The 17,671-nt window shown below is 45.3% G+C and overlaps 1 protein-coding gene across 15 annotated transcripts in view; it reads left to right on the top strand.

Annotated features, from left to right (window-relative positions):
- The window catches only part of LOC126962977 (supervillin), a 270,490-nt gene extending 253,817 nt beyond the window's left edge, over positions 1-16,673 (top strand). For all 15 annotated transcript variants that reach the window (XM_050804733.1, XM_050804732.1, XM_050804731.1 and 12 more), the window contains 9 exons: positions 765-916; positions 3,720-3,825; positions 4,479-4,686; positions 7,121-7,254; positions 9,181-9,336; positions 11,226-11,369; positions 12,453-12,577; positions 15,417-15,572; positions 15,673-16,673. In XM_050804733.1, coding sequence (XP_050660690.1) covers positions 765-916; positions 3,720-3,825; positions 4,479-4,686; positions 7,121-7,254; positions 9,181-9,336; positions 11,226-11,369; positions 12,453-12,577; positions 15,417-15,572; positions 15,673-15,759 — 1,268 coding nt within the window. In that variant the 3' untranslated portion in view covers positions 15,760-16,673. The remainder of the gene's footprint in view (positions 1-764; positions 917-3,719; positions 3,826-4,478; positions 4,687-7,120; positions 7,255-9,180; positions 9,337-11,225; positions 11,370-12,452; positions 12,578-15,416; positions 15,573-15,672) is intronic.
- Positions 16,674-17,671: the final 998 nt, after the last annotated feature.

Here is a 17,671-nt window from a genome sequence, read left to right as displayed (position 1 = left end):
TCCTTTGTACTGAAAGCTGGCCCTGCTAGTGTTTTTAATATCTTTTCCCTACCAGCTAATCTCTTGCCAAAGAGTGGCGTAATATGGAAAATGCGTTTGTGTCTGTGTGAGCCCTTGGTCCTGCTCTGGCAGTCACCAAGTACTTTTTTTTTTTTTTTGTAAGAGAGTCTCACCCTGTCACCCAGGCTGGAGTGCCATGACACAATCATGGCTAACTGCGGTCTCAAACTTCTAGGCTCAAGTGATCCTCCTGCCTCAGTCTCCCAAGTAGCTAAGACTACAGGTGTGCAACGCCACACCAGGCTAATTTCTTTAAATTATTTTAGAGGTGGGTTCTTGCTATGTTGCCTGGGCTGGTCTTGAACTCCTGACCTCAAGCAGTCCTCCCAGAGTGTTGGGATTACAGGCATGAGCCACTCACCTGGCCTCACCAAATAGTTTGAAGAAATTACTCTGTCGCACACTTGGAGTGATCTGCCGCCCCCTCCAGATGACAGGTCTTTTTCTCAGGGCACCAAGAGGGCCCCTCAGATCCTTTTCCCCCTCGTTGGAGCTCTGAGTCAGGAGCTGGAAGGAAGGTGATTTCTCTCTTCTCCTGGGCGTGACCAACCTTCCCTCCAGGTGCCAATGGTTTCTCCCCAGCCCCAGGCCTGAGGCTCTCTCTGCCACTGGTCCTCGCAGGCCCTGGGGAAGTGAGCCGGACATTTGCTTCTCCTCAGGTGTGTCAGCTGCTGACCTGTCCGTCTGCCGTTCTGTGTTTGCAGTGGGAAGTCGCCAGAAGGGAGAGCACTCGGTGAGGGCGGCTGGCAAAGAGAAGTGCGTCTACTTCTTCTGGCAAGGCCGGCACTCCACAGTGAGTGAGAAGGGCACGTCGGCGCTGATGACGGTGGAGCTGGACGAGGAAAGGGGGGCCCAGGTGAGTCCTGGGGAGCTCTACACCCCAGGGACTGAGAGGAGCGTCCTCTCCTGGAAGCCGATGGCGCTCGGCCTGGTCCCTCCCAACATGATTCTGATAATGGAAGACCATGTCACCCAAAGCACTTCAGTCCTGGTCTGGCTTCTGCAGATTTCAGGCTGTGCCTCCCATTTCTTTCTTCCTCCCACTTTTTGTAAGATGATCCCAGAGAAAATGTTGTATCTGCAAATAGGAAATCCACATGACAAGTGCAGATGGCCGATGGGTGACTTTGAAAGGTTTCCACCTAACCAATCAAGGCACTGTGTGTGAAACAAAGAGATGCCATCATCCACTTCTCACAATGGTGGTGATTTTTTAAAGAACAGATCCAGGGCCAGCTGGCAAGGCCTCAGTAGGATGAGGATGCTGTGTTTTGGGTGAGAAGTGTAACTTGAGCAGCCATCCTGAAATTTCGTCACGAGAACCTTAAAACTTTGATCAGTTGTTCCATGTACACGAATCTACCTGAAGGAAGTATCAGGTGAATGTAAGGACTGGGAACGACCATCACCTGTATTCACGGCAGCCTGAGTGGGTTTTCTGGAACAGGTCAGACTGGGTCACTCCCTTGCTGTCTGCCACACACACTGCAGTCTAAGTGGCTTCCTGGGGCTCCAGCACCTTCGTGGTGGGCCCCGGGCACCTCTCCAAGCTCCCCCTGCTCCTCTCCTCCACCCAGGCCACTCCAGCCCCTTCCTGTTCCACAGACCACCGCCGTCCACTCACCTCCTGCCCTATGCCTCATTCCACTATCTGGAAACTTCCCCTGCCTACTCCATACTGCCTCTACATACGTACCCCTGTGTACTGCCTCTTAGGAGGCAGGTTTCTGTTCAAATGTCACCTGAACCCTGCCCCCAACCCCCGCTCTATCCAGAGCCTTCTCATTCTCCCATCATTCTCAGTCCCTGCACTTGATCCCTTTATTTTCACAGCACTTCTCACCACCTAAAGCTACATGATATCCCAGGAGCATGACAGACCGTGCAGCCCTGGCCTTACAACCCCACGGCCTTCTAACCCCAGGGCCTGCATCGTGCCTGGCAGGGACTGCTGCCCAGATCCGAGGCCTGCAGACATGTCTCTAACATTCAGATGATCTCTGCCTGGGTCTCGTCCGCTCAGTACAGAGTACCAGCCATTAAGATTTAACTCTGGGATTCTTCGACAACAGGACAATGCCATGTGCAAACCTCTTTATTCTCCTGGATGAATGAGTAACAATAGCAGGGGGGAAGGCTGCAGAGACATTCTTGCCAGAAATAGATCCACACTCACCCGGCCTTCCACTGTCCCAAGAACCAATCATGTTCCCTAAAAAATATTTTCTACTATGGACTATGTTTTAGAAATGGTATTGGTAACAGTTGCATTTTAATTTATTCCTAATAATCATTTCAACTACCCCTTTATTTTTTTTTAATTACTTAATAGATTTTTTTTTTTTTTTGAGACGGAGTCTCGCTCTGTCGCCCAGGCTGGAGTGCAATGGTGCGATATCGTCTCACTGCAAACTCCCCCTCCCGGGTTCACACCATTCTCCTGCCTCAGCCTCTGGAGTAGCTGGGACTACAGGCACCCACCACCACGCCCAGCTAATTTTTTTTTTTTTTTTTTAGTAGAGACAGGGTTTCACCGTGTTAGCCAGGAAGGTCTCGATCTCCTGACCTCATGATCTGCCCGCTTCAGCCTCCCAAAGTGCTAGGATTACAGGCGTGAGCCACCGCACCAGGCCCCCTTTATTTTTTTTTGTAAAGACCATGAGTGAAAATGCTTTTATCATGCCTTCAAAATCAGCCTCAGAGTGTGAGTCTTAATCTCTCTCATGTGAGCATTTTACCTGTTACCAATCCAGTGGATGGAGAATCATTTTATTTGTATTTGTATTATTTTTTTGAGACAGGGCCTCACTCTGTCACCCAGGCTGGAGTGCAGTGGCACCATCACCGCTCACTGCAGCCTTGACCTCCCAGGCTCCATCAGTCCTCCTTCCTCAGCCTCCTGGGTAGCTGGGACTTCAGGCGTGCACCACTACAGGTGTGAGCCATGATCCAACCCTGGAAAATCATTTTAGATATGAAATACTGCCAAGAAATGGCAATTGGTTATGCAAAATGGGCACTGAGATTGATAAATTAACTCACAGTGAGAAATGCTTCCCCTCAGTGCCCCCTGACTACCAGCTCCAGGAAACATTTCTTTAAGTAACGGTGTCCTAGAGGGAGGTGACTCAACCCTAACATTATTCATGGTGCAGATAACACCCGAAGGAAAAGCCTTCTCTAACAGCAAGGGAGAGGCTGAGTGGACTGCTGGGGTGGCCGCAAACCATATATTTTCCCTAGAATGATTACCAAGTCAGCGATGAGTCATTCTCATTGCTAAGAGCTATCTTGTTAACAATGGGTTTATATCAGTCTTGTGACATCAATAACCACAGAATACCATTAAAATATCAGGAGTCATGTTTTAAAAGAATGTTGCTTGACAGAACAACATTATGTAAAGAAAATGAGGCTGTACATCACTATAAAGCAAGGCTCCGATTTTGTTTAGGAAAAGAAGACCCTCCCTGCGTAACACCCTGAGAGGAGGCCGCACACGGCAGCGTTCGCAGAGCTTCTCTTTAGGCCGTAGTGTTAGCACTGCTTTTGTTTGCACATCTTGATATGTTTCAGATTCTCCACGAGAGGCATGTATTGTTTTTAGGACTTCGAAAACCCCACGCCCGTTACCTATTTACCTCTGTTTACATTGGAAGGTCCAAGTTCTCCAGGGAAAGGAGCCCCCCTGTTTCCTGCAGTGTTTCCAGGGGGGGATGGTGGTGCACTCCGGGAGGCGGGAAGAGGAAGAAGAAAATGTGCAAAGTAAGTCACTTTTACTGCTGGAATTCGACTTTGCCTTTCCCTCTCTTGGAAGGAATTTTTATAAGCTGGGGGCTGAAAGTGAGTCTGTCTTCATCTAGTTGTGGCTCTACCTCTGAAAGCCTCCTGAGGTTTGCCTGATAACTCAGCTCTATGGGTGTTTGTGACCTGCCTCTCTCTGGAGGATTTACTCGAGGATTCACCTTTGCACGCAGGAGGCTGGAAGGTGGTCTCCCCTCCTCTGTCTGCTCTTTTTAGGAGGAAAGAAAAATCAGTGGTTCTTCTATTATAAATTATGAAAATTTTGTTGACCAGCACCCCCCACAAAAAAAAAATCTTAGCTCTAGAGCCTTTTAAAGTGTGCCTGTTATAGAACTTGTTGTATAAATCTTGGAAACATGATTTTTCTACATTGTGAACTTCAGATCACCTGCTTCTACCTACCTAAGAACCCACTTTTGGGGGTGGCAGGAAGGCCTGATGCCTCAGTGCTTGGCAGGGCTCCCTGCGCAGTGCCTCAGCCCCTCTAGTCCCCTAAGTCCCTGGCCCTGGATGGAAGTGGCTGCCGTGGGCGGCACAGCGGGCACCATGAAGGGCGGCGTTCGCTGCCACTTGCTCACGTCCTGACTCCTCCGCGCCGCTGGTGCCCCCTGCAGGTGAGTGGCGGCTGTACTGCGTGCGTGGAGAGGTGCCCGTGGAAGGGAATTTGCTGGAAGTGGCCTGTCACTGTAGCAGCCTGAGGTCCAGGACTTCCATGGTGGTGCTCAACGTCAACAAGGCCCTCATCTACCTGTGGCACGGATGCAAAGCCCAGGCTCACACGAAGGAGGTCGGAAGGACCGCCGCGAACAAGATCAAGGAACAGTGAGTGTTGTGTCTGCGACGAGGCCCCCACACACCGGGCTTCCCAGAGGGACGGGGCAGGCTCAGGGCTACCAAGACTCCCAGCAGATCCCAGGCTGCTGAAAGTGACTGCAGCAAGGGATGGCTGGGAACGTGGTCGGGGGCCTCTGACATGCCAAGCAGAGAGGACACACATCCCAGTCCAGACCTCCGACTTGGGGGCCGCTCTCGCGGTCTGAGGATTTACCTGGCTGGGTGAGCTAATGCAGGTGAGGAGCCAGGGAGTGACTCTCGCGAGCACTCTGGGTTCTTTCTTCATAGTTGCCGTTCTGCTTTTGGATCGGAAGCCTGGGGGCCTTTGATATTTAAAGGGAGCACATTTCAAATACCTGTTAGGGATTTTGAGTTTTCTTTTGCCAGAACAGCGGAGTGTTAAAAAGCTAAAGACGAGGGTGGGAAACTGCCACCTGTTCAGACGGTAAGATGTCCCCCATTCTGGAGAGCAGCCCCTAATGGGGAGGGATCGGACTCTCTGGGCACTTCCCGGGTACAGTACTTCCGGGTTGGGTTTTCTTCCCCTCCCAGGCAGGCACCTGCCCTTGGCCACTTGCAAAGGCTCAGCACACTGTGAGACAGCACTGAGTGGGGACCTTGGGGAAGAGGGGAACCGGAAGGGCAGTGAAGGCCACAGCCCAGGGAGGACGCTGTGGTGGCCGGCCCCCCGCTAGGGTGGTCTGCCGCTGTGGCTCTGTGCTTTCAAGCCACACAGGCAAAATAAACATTGCAAGCTGCCAAAGAAGCCCAGTGTCACTCAGGCATTCAGGAGGTAACTGAGACCTGTGAGGACCTCAGTGAGTAAAAGTGAAGAGCTTCCTAGGGGTACAACATGCCACCAGAGTTTGATTTGGTGAGCCCCATTCTCTGGGTTCTGGAACAGGGCAGTGGCCAGGGCCCCTGTGTCCGCTCTGAAAACACACTACACAGAGAGGGCAGAGAAGAGAACAGAGCAGGTCACCTCTCCACAGGCAGGCAGATGTGAAACAAGATGTTTCATCTGAAAACACCACCCGTGGGCTAGGGCACGGGGAGGGGTGAGAAATCACGTGCCCTGAGGTGGCCCAAGGCATTTGGGGCCCATCAGAGGGTTTACTTGGACCACTGAGGAAAAGAAAAACAACGAAGAGCTCATTCACATATTCACTCAGTAAACATTTACTGAGTACCCCATGGCGCCAAGCAATCTGGACGTACAGGACTTATCCTATAAATCTTGGAAAAATGGTTTTTCTACAACACAAACTTTGGGCAACCTGCTTCTAACTCCCGAAGGACTGGAGTCAGGAACTGGGGACTTGGTGGTGAATAAGCCCGAGTCTCTGTCCTCATGAAGTTCATGTTCTAGCAGGAGAGAAAGACAAGAAATGGTCAATATGTATTGTTCTATATAAAAATGTGTGTAATGTTCATGACACATTAGATGTCATTAAACATCCCTCCCTAGGGGCAAGTCAACTTCCCCTCCTGCACCACGCACACTCATAAACCGCAGAGCACTTTTCCATTCATGAGGAAGAATTGCTTTTCCTTAGAAAGTAGAAAAGACAGTGAACTGATCTCCAGGTTTAGTTTTGAATAATTTTATGTCTGTACCCCATATATATATGTACCTATTATTAGTATATACCCACAAATATTAAAATTTTAAATTTTAAAAAAGCAGACGATAACAAGTATTGGCAAGGATGTGAAAATTGGAACCCTTACACATTACTGGGGAGGTTGTAAAACAGTACAGCCACTTTGGAAAACAGGCTAGCAATTTCTCAAAAGATGTAACCATACAGTTACCATATGAATAGCAACTCTACTAGATATCTACCCAAGAGAAATGAAAACACTTGTATGTGAAGGTTTATAGCAATGTTAGTCATAGTGGTCAAAAAGTGGAAATAACCCAAATATCTACCAACACATTAATGGATGAAAAAAATGTGGCAAAGCCATACACTGGAATATTATTCTGCCATAAAAAAGAATTCAGTACTGATACATACTACAACATGGATGAACCTTAAAAACATCACATTGAGTTAAAAAACTCAGTCACAAAAGAACATATATAATTCCATCTGTATGAAATGTCCAGAATAGGCAAGTCCATAAATACAGAAGTAGATTAGTGGGTTCTGAGGACTAAGGATGGGGGAAATGCAGAGTGACTGCTAATGGGTACAGGGCTTCCTTTTCCAGGAGATGAAAACGTTCTGAAATTAGTATGACAGTTGCACAACTCTGTGAATACACTAAAATCTGTACACATAAAAAGAGTGAATTTTATGACATGTGAATTATATCTCAATAAAGCTATTATAAAGCTGTTATAATAGTAATAATAATTTTGGGTCGCCAGCACTCTCCAGACTTATAAAGAACTCTTGACGTTTCTCCCTTGCAGATGCCCTCTGGAAGCAGGACTGCATAGTAGCAGCAAAGTCACAATACACGAGTGTGATGAAGGCTCCGAGCCACTCGGATTCTGGGACGCCTTGGGAAGGAGAGACAGGAAAGCCTATGATTGCATGCTTCAAGGTAATGTGGCATCCACAGCCTGCAATCTGGCTTTTTTGTTTGTTTATTTTTGGAAACGAGAGTCTTGCTCTGTTACCCAGACTGGAGTATAGTGGTGCGATCACAGCTCACTGCAGCTTCAACTTCCGGGGCTCAAGTGATCAGCCTGCCTCAGCCTCCCAAAATGCTGGGATTGCAGGCTTGAGCCACTGTGCCCCATTCATGTTTTATCTTAATTCTTCAGTCTGTCTGAAATCTAGTGTGATGAGTATTATGTCCAGCTGATTGAACAGTATTTTTCTTTCCGGGGGTGAGTTTAACTTGGACACCAAGACTTCAAATTCCCACTGGCGAATCAGCTCCCAAGGCTTCCTGGGGACCAAGCCATCTTCCAGGGTCTTAGGGACTCAGGGCACCATTTTCTTTCTTTCCTCAGCTGCCACCTGAGAAACAGCAGTCCTCTGGGTGTTGGAGTGGGACCTGGGGAAGGAAGCCAACCTCTTATCCCCTTTCCAGAGCCCTTCAGTCATTAACCTGCTTGGAAATACAAAGGCCGTGTCTGTATAGAATAGGCACTCCCGTTCACCGGGGTGAGGTTAGGTGTGTATATGGGTGCTTTCCCAGCTGTTCTCAAAATACAGATGAACATAAGAAGGAAAGCGAACTTTTGTGAAGCAGTTCCAACAAACCAGACACCAGCCAACACCTTACATATAGTAACTCCGTTAGTACAACCCAACACTGTGCCATTTTTACAGATGAGGAAACTGAGGCATACAGAAGTTAATCAAGTTGCCCAAGGCTGGGCAGCAATGGAGTATCCTCATAACTGCTTCATAATACTCTGCCCCTCAATGTTTATAAACTTTTATATAGCTTTTTAAACATAATGCCTAGAAGACGTTTGAAATTATGGAGAAGTTAAAAAAAGAAATGAAGTCACTTATAACCACATTTCTTAGATGTAACAGAATTCATATTTCTCTATGCTATAATATAATATCTATTTTAAAAAATAATATGTGGATCTACTGTTTTGTAACCTGCTTTTTTCCTTTATTATGAATAATTTCCCAAGTTATTAAAATTTAGATATCTAATGGCTGTGAGATATTCTATTATTCTGTGAATATATGCCACTCTCTACCTGACAGTCTCTGGCAGCTGGGAAGTTGAGTTGTTTCTTGTTTCTGATTTTTCTCCCTTATATAATAATGCAGTTTGAATACTTTTTTAAATAATCCTATACATTCATTCCTAATTGAGAGGAATTCCTAGATGTGGAACTGCCGTGCTCATCATGAAAGTCTGATAGCATGTATCAGCTCGGGCCAAGTTTTATTCTCACTCGCAATATACAAAAGCGTTCATTTCTCAACACAATCATAAATTCAACATATTATCTTTTTCCTCTTTGCCAAATTGATGAAAGGAGACAGATAGCTAAGCATTGTTTTGTTTTACTTGGAAGTACATATATATGTATACTTATATACATAATGTGTGATATACACATACATATATCTGTGTATATATATGCATATGTATCTATATTTTTTAGCCATTTTAGTTTCTACTTTGGTGAGTGTTCTATTTGTGTCTTTTGTACATTTTATTATTTTTTCCTTATGTATGTCCCTTCATGTATTAAGGATATTAACTAGTTGCTGTATTACAAATATTTCCCATTTGTTACTTGGCTTTTCTTTTCTTTTTAATTTTGCATTGTTGTTTTTCATTTTTCTATAATCAATGCATTATTTTTCCTTTTGATTCATTCTTTTACTATTGCAATTGCTAAAAGGCCTTCTCCACCTTGAAGCTCAGATAAATCCTACCTGTGTTTCCATAGTGCTTTGAATTATTTCGTATTTTACATTCATTCTTCATCTGGAATTTACTTGGATGCACATGATATCTTCAGCTTTGTTCTCTTTTCTTTCAAAGATCCTGGAAGTTTTAACTTCGCACCCCGCCTGTTCATCCTCAGCAGCTCCTCTGGGGATTTCGCGGCCACGGAGTTTGTGTACCCTGCCCGAGCCCCGTCTGTGATCAGTTCCATGCCCTTCCTGCAGGAAGATCTGTACAGTGCGCCCCAGCCAGGTAAGGCCTGCAGGGGGCAGCTATGCTGAGCATTAGAAGGCACATCTTCCAGAAAGCCTTTTGATTTTATGCTGGTATTTATTAAGCAGCTTCTGTTTGCCAAGCACACTCCCAGAACACCCAGAACATGTGCTTACACTCATTCCATCCTCACCCCTACACCAAAAGGAAGGAGGGTGAAATCAGCCACACTTTATAGCATAAGGAACGAGACTCAAGCAGAGCCTGGCGTCTCTGCTTTTCTCCCAGCCTTCCTCTCAGTCTTGTTGCTGCATGGTCACCAGTCAACTACCATTGCTCCAGCCATCATGTTTGCATTCAAGATAGAAAGAGAAAGAAGTGGGGAGGGAAAAAGGCCACTTAATAGCCACATCCGATAAAGCACATGTTTTCCCAGAAGCCCCGAGCAGACTTCTGCTTACATCCCATTGGCCAGAGCCTGTCACATGGCCAGCCCCAGCTGCAAGGGAGCGTGGGGAAGCAAATGGCAGAGGAGAAGGGTGTTGGGGTATTGGCTAAGTTAGCCAGGGAACAGGGTCTGCCATACCAAGGCTCCACAGCAGAGCCAAGACTCCAGCCCAGGTCTTCTGATCCCAAGGTGAGGGCTCTGTGCCCTCATTCTGGTTGGGAAAGTCACAAGAGACTGGGCTTGACAGCCCCTCCCGCCTGCCCTCCAACGAAGCCAAGGTCAGCTGCTTCTCAGTTTGGGTTTGTTGCTTCTCACATTACAAGAGCCTGGAGCTGCAGCCAGGGACCTCACCTTGCACTGAGAGCCCAGGACACCACTGAAAGTTTGACCAGTGCACATGTCATGCTTGGAAAATCTTAGCCATCAGAAAGAGAGGCTGTGCCCACGCCCTTCATCCTGGGGCTCAGGGCGGGTTATCAACCTCCACTGGGCTTTCAAAGTGTGGCTTTCACAGAATCCTGAAATGCATGCTGGGAAAGGACACACGGTGAGCCGACCAGCAACAGTGAGAGGCGTTTTGCCCCGTGGAGTAAGAGTCAGGCTGACAATTTGAGGAGGAGAAAAAGTGAGGAGGAAAAGGCAGTAGAACAATTTTGATTTTTATTTCATTTTATATTTTTTAGAGGCAAGGTCTCACTCTGTCATCCAGGCTGGAGTGCAGTGGTGCAGTCATGGCTCACTGCAGCCTCGAACTCCTGGGCTCAAGCGATCCTCCCTCCTTAGCTTCCTGAGTAGCCGAGACTACATGCATGCACCACCGTACAGGGCTAATTTTTTTTTTTTTTCTTTTTGTAGAGATAGGGTCTCATCATGTTGCCCAGGCTGGTCTTCAACCTCTGGGCTCAAGCAGTCCTTCCTCCTCAGCCTCCCAAAGCACTGGGATTACCAGCATGAGCCACCACTCACAGTTTTGATGTTTAAAGCCCATTTCTCTGTAAGAGAACCATGAGCTCACCTCACTGCTAAGCAGTCGCGCGCAGGGCAGGAACGCCTCTGACCTGTCTGCCGTGAGATGTGTGCTCCAGTGTTGATTGTGCTCTTTGGAGATACGTGGTGCTAACAGCCCCTTGAGTGGCACATGCATTATCCCTTCCACTCTTAGCACAGTCCTGCCAGTATCCAGAAGGGCCAGCGGCTTCAGCTTGGGCAAAAGGAGGAGGACCTGGAGGACGAGGAATGAAAGAGACTAACTCCTTGACGCCACCTCTCTCTGCCTAGAGGCTTCTCCCAGTTGACCTTTCAAAGGGCTGGGGTGTCCTGGGTTTCTGTTTGCCTCTTTGCCCCTGGTTTGACGGCCAAGGGGGTTTCCCCCATGACACAGCAGCAGGGAGGAACAGCATCCACTAGGTTTGGGGAGGAGTGAGCTGGAAGTGTCCGTGAAAGAGCTTCTGATGGTCGAGCTCTGTCCCTGCCCTCACAGCGCTTTTCCTTGTTGACAATCACCACGAGGTGTACCTCTGGCAAGGCTGGTGGCCCATTGAGAACAAGATCACTGGTTCTGCCCGCATCCGCTGGGCCTCCGACCGGAAGAGCGCGATGGAGACCGTGCTCCAGTACTGCAAAGGTGAGGCTCCCTCTAACGCGCCTGCAGCACGGAACAGATGGGGAAGCCCCTCAGGCACGCCCAGCCAGGAGACCCCCTTCCCTTTCTGCGTGTGAAAGCCGGCATCCATAAAGCCTGGCCGGTGGTGATGAAACCAATTTTTTCCACTTTAACCTTCTGAGATGTATTAATTTTTAGATTAGCGCATTCTCAGCTGCCAGCTTGAAGAATAACTAGTTTTTCTGTCTGATATTATGAGGCTAACTTGTTACCCTCAAGGATAAAGGCTGTATTGTGGAACACCCCAGGCAGATTAAAACCCCACTGTACTCAGGGTTGATCATGCTGAGAGACAAGTTGGCCTCTGCCATGTACATTATCTGCAGGCACTACCATGCTGTTGGAGAATGGAGGTCTCCCCCAAGCAGTGAATGGCCATTGCCAACTTTTTTATTATTCATTATTATTTTTAGTATTATATCCAAAGAGAAATACCCATAGTAAGTTTGTGGTTCTTTACTATACACATGAAATTTCTAGTCTTTTATATAAAATGAAAATGCCAGTGATTAATATCTTATTTAATTTTTACAGTTTCATTGATAAAACTAGTTTAATGTCACTGAGTATGTGCAATTGATTCTCTTCCTGAAAAACTCTTTAGCAATAAGTAACATATGAAACCTTCCACCCAATGTTATAGTGAATGTGGATGTATAAGATGCTGTCGTTCGCTGTCAGCCATATTGGAGTTAATCCCGTGGTAGGAAGGCAGAGGGAAGCCGCTACAGTGAATTCAGGAGGAAGAAAATGCTCCAGCCAGAAGCTGCAGACAGAGGAGCTCTCCCTTCCAGGAATACAGAGCGTTTTGTTAGGTTCAAGAAGTATAGACTCAGGTTGATTATAGGTCACTATTGTAGTCACAGGCATGAAACTAACATCTTACATAAACATTATCCATGTGTTGTTATGAACTACTCGTAACTTGCATTTTAAGCATGAAGTCATGAGTTCTGACGAAGAAAAGATTTCAAGGGAAATCAGTGAAAGACAGGGTCTCCCTCTCCCTTGGGTCTACTGACATTTTGTTCTGTGTAATTACAGGGAAAAATCTCAAGAAACCACCCCCCAAGTCTTACCTTATCCATGCTGGCCTGGAGCCCCTGACATTCACGAATATGTTTCCCAGCTGGGAGCACAGAGAGGACATTGCTGAGATCACAGAGATGGTGAGCACGCTTTCCTGCCCTGTGAAGGTGGCTCCTATGCCTTTTGGATTGTGGGTTGACTTTACTTTGGGGAGAACATCCAGTTGCACTGTCAAAGTGGGAAAATATTTTTCCTTTTGTAACATCTTAACAAGTCGACATAGAATTTGCTTAGGAAGAAGAGAAGTCTAATGGAAAATCAGTTAACCATTGTAGTAATTTTTTACACATGATACCTAAATTTTAAAAACTTAAAAGCAAAGCTGAGTTTAATCATGCTGAGGACTATATATGTACATAAAAGCCGTGAACTCTTCATTCTGTTTGCCAAGAATCTGTTGCTTGGCATCGCTTGTCTCTCAGTGTCCATGTGACGCACAATCAAACCCTCATGTTCCAGACATTAACCTTGTGTAGAGGAGACACAAACGAAATCTGATGAATTAATGTGTTCAGATAACTGAATGAATGGATGTACTGTGACTCACTTATGATAAGGTATCGCTCAACATCTCATTAATATTGTCTTTTATGAGACCACCTGGTATTTCCACATGAGCCATTTATCATAACTTCTGTCTACCAAAATATATTATTATCTAGAATGTTTTCTTTTCCAACCACACAGGAAAGAATTTTACTATAGCTATGTTGAATTTCTTATTTATGAGCTATTAACATTGCTAGCAATAGCAAATCCAAGGATTTGTTTTGATTTGGTGAGAGATAGGTTTTTTTTAACCATTTTAATTTTTTTTTACCATGTGGAGAGCTGCTTCGCTTGGGGAAATGACCCAAGTGTATTTTATAGGAAATTCGAGTAATTTCAAACAGAGTCTACTTCTGCGTAGCAATGGAGAGGGCCTGTTGGGTAGTACAGACGTCACTGCTCACCCTAACCTGTCTCCCTGGAGCCAAATGGACTTGATGTACACAGGGAAGGGGCTGACTACAGCCTGGTCTCAGCCACTGCTGGCTTTTTGATACTGTCGGAGAGGCCTGATGGTTGGTTTCCTGAGAAAGGAACTCAGATAAGACAAACATAACTTTCTCAAATTTCAAGACTAGGAGAGTTAATTTTGAGGTTTATTCCAAATAAACCAGCAAGTTATACAAATAATTAACATTCCCCAAGTGCTCACTCTGCACTAGGCACATCTCCAAGCACTTTACACTGATTTTCTCATTTATCAGAACAGTCCATCAAGATCTATCTTATTGTTATCCCCATTTTACTGGTGTGGGAGCAGAGGCCACAAAAACACGAAGTCACTTGGCCAAAGTGACTTCAGTGAGTGGAGGAGTCAGTACTCAGATGCAGGCAAAATCATCCAAAACCCACCTCTTCTTTTTTTAGAGAAAGGATCTTGCTTTGTCACCCAGGCTGCAGTGTGGTGTCTCAATCATGGCTCACACAAACCTTGAATGCTTGAGTTCAAACGACCCTTCCACTTCAGCCCCCCAAGTAGGTAGAACTACAGGTGCACACCTCCATGCCTAGCCTATTTTTATATTATTTATAGAGACAGCGTCTCATCATATTGCCCAAGCTGGTCTCCAACTCCTGGGTTCAAGGAATCTTCCCACCTCAGCCTCCTAAAGTGTTGACATTACAGGCACAAGCCACTGCACGCAGCCCAAAATCCACCTCTTGACCACCAGTCTGCCCCATGTATTTCTAATATAAGCAGCAGTTCTTAGTCATGCATTCCCATCATCCACCCACCCAAAAGGAGAGCAGCCAATCTGGGGTCCCAAGTTTAATGGAGGATGAGAATTTACCCAGAATAGTTTGTTCATATTAAATTCACACAGTGGTTAAAAAAAAAAAAAAAGGTTCTGCTCCAGAATATTCTAGATGCATTTTCTGACCTTTTTCTATTTCAGATTAAGAAATGGAGCTGGGGGAGGGAAGAGGGATGTGATTTCTTTTCAGGTTATTTTTTAACATTTTTAAACAAATTCCATTATTTGGAGGCTTCTGGTGTTTAGACCTCAAATCTACTAGTCTTGGTCTGTAATTCACTCATGGGAAAGTCCCTAAACATTTTTCCGGAGACAGTTCTGAAACAGGGTTTGTTTGAAACTCTGTGACAAGGTGAGAAAACATCTAAAAGTCAGAGAAAGACTCCGTCTCTCCAAAAAAGTTTTTAAAATATATTAGGTGGGCGTGGTGGCACATGCCAATAGTCCCAGCTACTCCAGAGGCTTGAGGTGGGAAGACTGTTTGAGTCCAGGAGGTTAAGGCTGCAGTGAGCTATGATCGAGCCACTGCCCTCCAGCCTGGGTGACAGTGAGACACTCTCTCAAAAAAATAACAAAATTTGAGGTCAAGTGTGGTGGTTCACACTTGTAATCCCAGCAGGAGGATCGCTTGAGGCCAGAAGTTTGAGACCAGCCTAAGCAATATAGCAAGACCCAGTTCTCTACCAAAAAAAAAAAAAGAAAGAAAACAAAAGAAAAAGGAAAAATAAATTAGCCAGACGTGGTGATGCACCACACCCATAGTCCCAGCTACTCAGGAGGCTGAGGCAGGAGGATCACTTGAGCCCAGAAACTGGAGGCTGCAGTGAGCAATGATTGCACCACTGCACTCCAGCCTGAGTAGCAGAGTGAGACCTTGTCTCAAAAAATATCATTTTTTAATTTAAAATTTAAAAATTTAAAAAACTAAGAGTCTGGACAACTGCAGGGCTTTGGGCAATTCCTTATCTTTCAGAGACGCTTCCTCCTCAGTGATATGGAGCCATGCGTCCTCAGGCTGTGTGCAGATGGCACAGGGCTGTGTTTGCAAGCACTTAATGAAACAAGTTCAAATGTAGGACACAAGCTCTCCTCTCTGCCCCCTTCTCTTCTCTAGGACACAGAAGTTTCCAATCAGATCACCCTCGTGGAAGACGTCTTAGCCAAGCTCTGTAAAACCATTTACCCGCTGGCCGACCTCCTGGCCAGGCCACTCCCGGAGGGGGTTGATCCTCTGAAGCTTGAGATCTATCTCACCGATGAAGACTTCGAGGTAAGCGGTTCTTCCGGTGGGGTGGGGATGGGAGTAAAACAACACACGCACGCCCAGCTCATTTCACTGAGCCGCGGGGCGCTTCTCCCAATGTTTCCAGTTTGCACTAGACATGACACGGGACGAATACAACACCCTACCCGCCTGGAAGCAGGTGAACCTGAAGAAAGCAAAAGGCCTGTTCTGAGTGGGGAGATGCCAGAGGAACCTCGGAGTCACGTCCAGTACCATCGCACCAGGGAAATGGATATATATTTTTGGACTGGTGTTTTCCACAAAGTATTTTTCAATTAGAGTTTTCAGAACCCAACATTGTTAAAGATACTACTTGTCCGGGAGTTGTGTATTTTGTAAATGCTCAAGGGAACTGTTTGGAAACTTCTTTCCACCATTCAGCAGGTTATCAGAATTAATAAAAGTATCTATTATGTGCACTTAAGCCGCAGCTGCTATAGATAGCACTGCCTTCTTGTTCCAGCTAGGCAATGCCTCTTTTTTTTTTTTTTTTTTTTTTGAAGCAGTTCTCTTTATAAAGTGTTATTTTGATAGTTTGTGGATTCTAAAATATATATATATATTTATATAAACACCATATAAGTCAAATATGTATTTAACAAAGCAATATGTATTCATTCACTTTCAAGATTTGTTTTGGTGTCAAAATAATATGAAAAGGTAGATGGAGTTGCTTCTGTTGAATTAGCTCTGCCACCAATACGTATCTTCATACACGTTTGGAAACATTTCCTGCAGCATTAGGTATGACTTGTTCTGAGTACTGCTTCCGGTGCTAAAATGAACAAAGAATTTGTACTTAATGGCATGGACTCTGGAGAATCTATGCGAATCAGCCTTTCTACCTTAATATCTCCCCCAAAATGTATAGTGCCTTGTTTTTATGTACAGTTTCTATACAGAACAGTTTGCTCTGCGTCTTTGATGATGGTTTGGAACATTATCTACGATTTTACTCTCAAATAGTCAAAATAAAAACATCTCAATTTCTAATACCTCTTGTAAACAGTACACATGTCATTTTGTGATATAGGACTCCCAAATAAAAGCATCAGAATAAACACAACAATGAACTGATTGGTTCACATTGAATTCCAAGCATGTTCCTTTTTGGAATTTTTTTTTTTTAAATATTAACATAGCACCAGCATTTTGTCATTAAGTATAAATGACTATACATTTGAATTTAGTTTAGGGCAAGATTTTATACAAAGTCATAAGATTAAATACAGAGTTATTTGCCCCATAAAATTAGTACTCAGTACTATATTGAAGACATACTTTAGCAAATCATCATTCAGCAGAAGTTCTTTATCCCACAACTCTATCTACAATTTCAATTTTAGGATCTCAATGCCTTTAAAAAAAATTTTATTAGCCAGGCGAAGTGGCCCACACCTGTAATCCCGGCACTTTGGGAGGCTGAGGCGGGCGGATCACCTGAGACCAGGAGTTCAAGAGCAGCCTGGCCAACATGTTGAAACTCAGTCTCTACTAAAAATACAAAACTTAGTCGGGCATGGTGGCACGTGCCTGTAATCCCAGCTACTCAACAGGCTGAAGCAGGAGAATCGTTTGAAACCGGGAGGCAGAGGTTGCAGTAAACCAAGATCACGTCATTGCACTACAGCTTGGGTGACAAGAGAGGGACTTCGTCTCAAAAAAAAAAAAAAAAAAAAAATTGTATGGATAAGACATCTAGAAAACTTAAAAATCAATTAGAAAACTCCTCACAAGCTCCTGTGTTCTTAAATCCATGGTTTTGTGAACATATTCAGATCTACTCTGAATTTTCATAGCCCTTCCCCACTCCGTTAGTCTAATTTAACACATCCAGTCACAGCATATTTGCCTGAAAGTTCAGGACTTAAGGGCGCCATCCTGGGACTGCACCAGGGTGGAAACCTATAACCTGCTCCTGGTCTCACCATTTTATGATTTTTATGATACTGGGTCATCACTGAACTTTTCTACCTCGATTTCCTTTAAAAGGAGACACTCCTAGCTATCCTGCCTGCATCACAAGATTCTGAGCAAGGAACTGGTAGAAGCTGTTTGAAAATTGCCAAGTGCTAGATACCTGC

This window comes from Macaca thibetana, chromosome 9 (assembly GCF_024542745.1).
Source record: "Macaca thibetana thibetana isolate TM-01 chromosome 9, ASM2454274v1, whole genome shotgun sequence".
NCBI lineage: Eukaryota > Metazoa > Chordata > Mammalia > Primates > Cercopithecidae > Macaca > Macaca thibetana.
The sequence above is the reverse complement of the archived record's forward strand: the minus strand, read 5'-3'. Positions and strand labels throughout refer to the sequence as shown.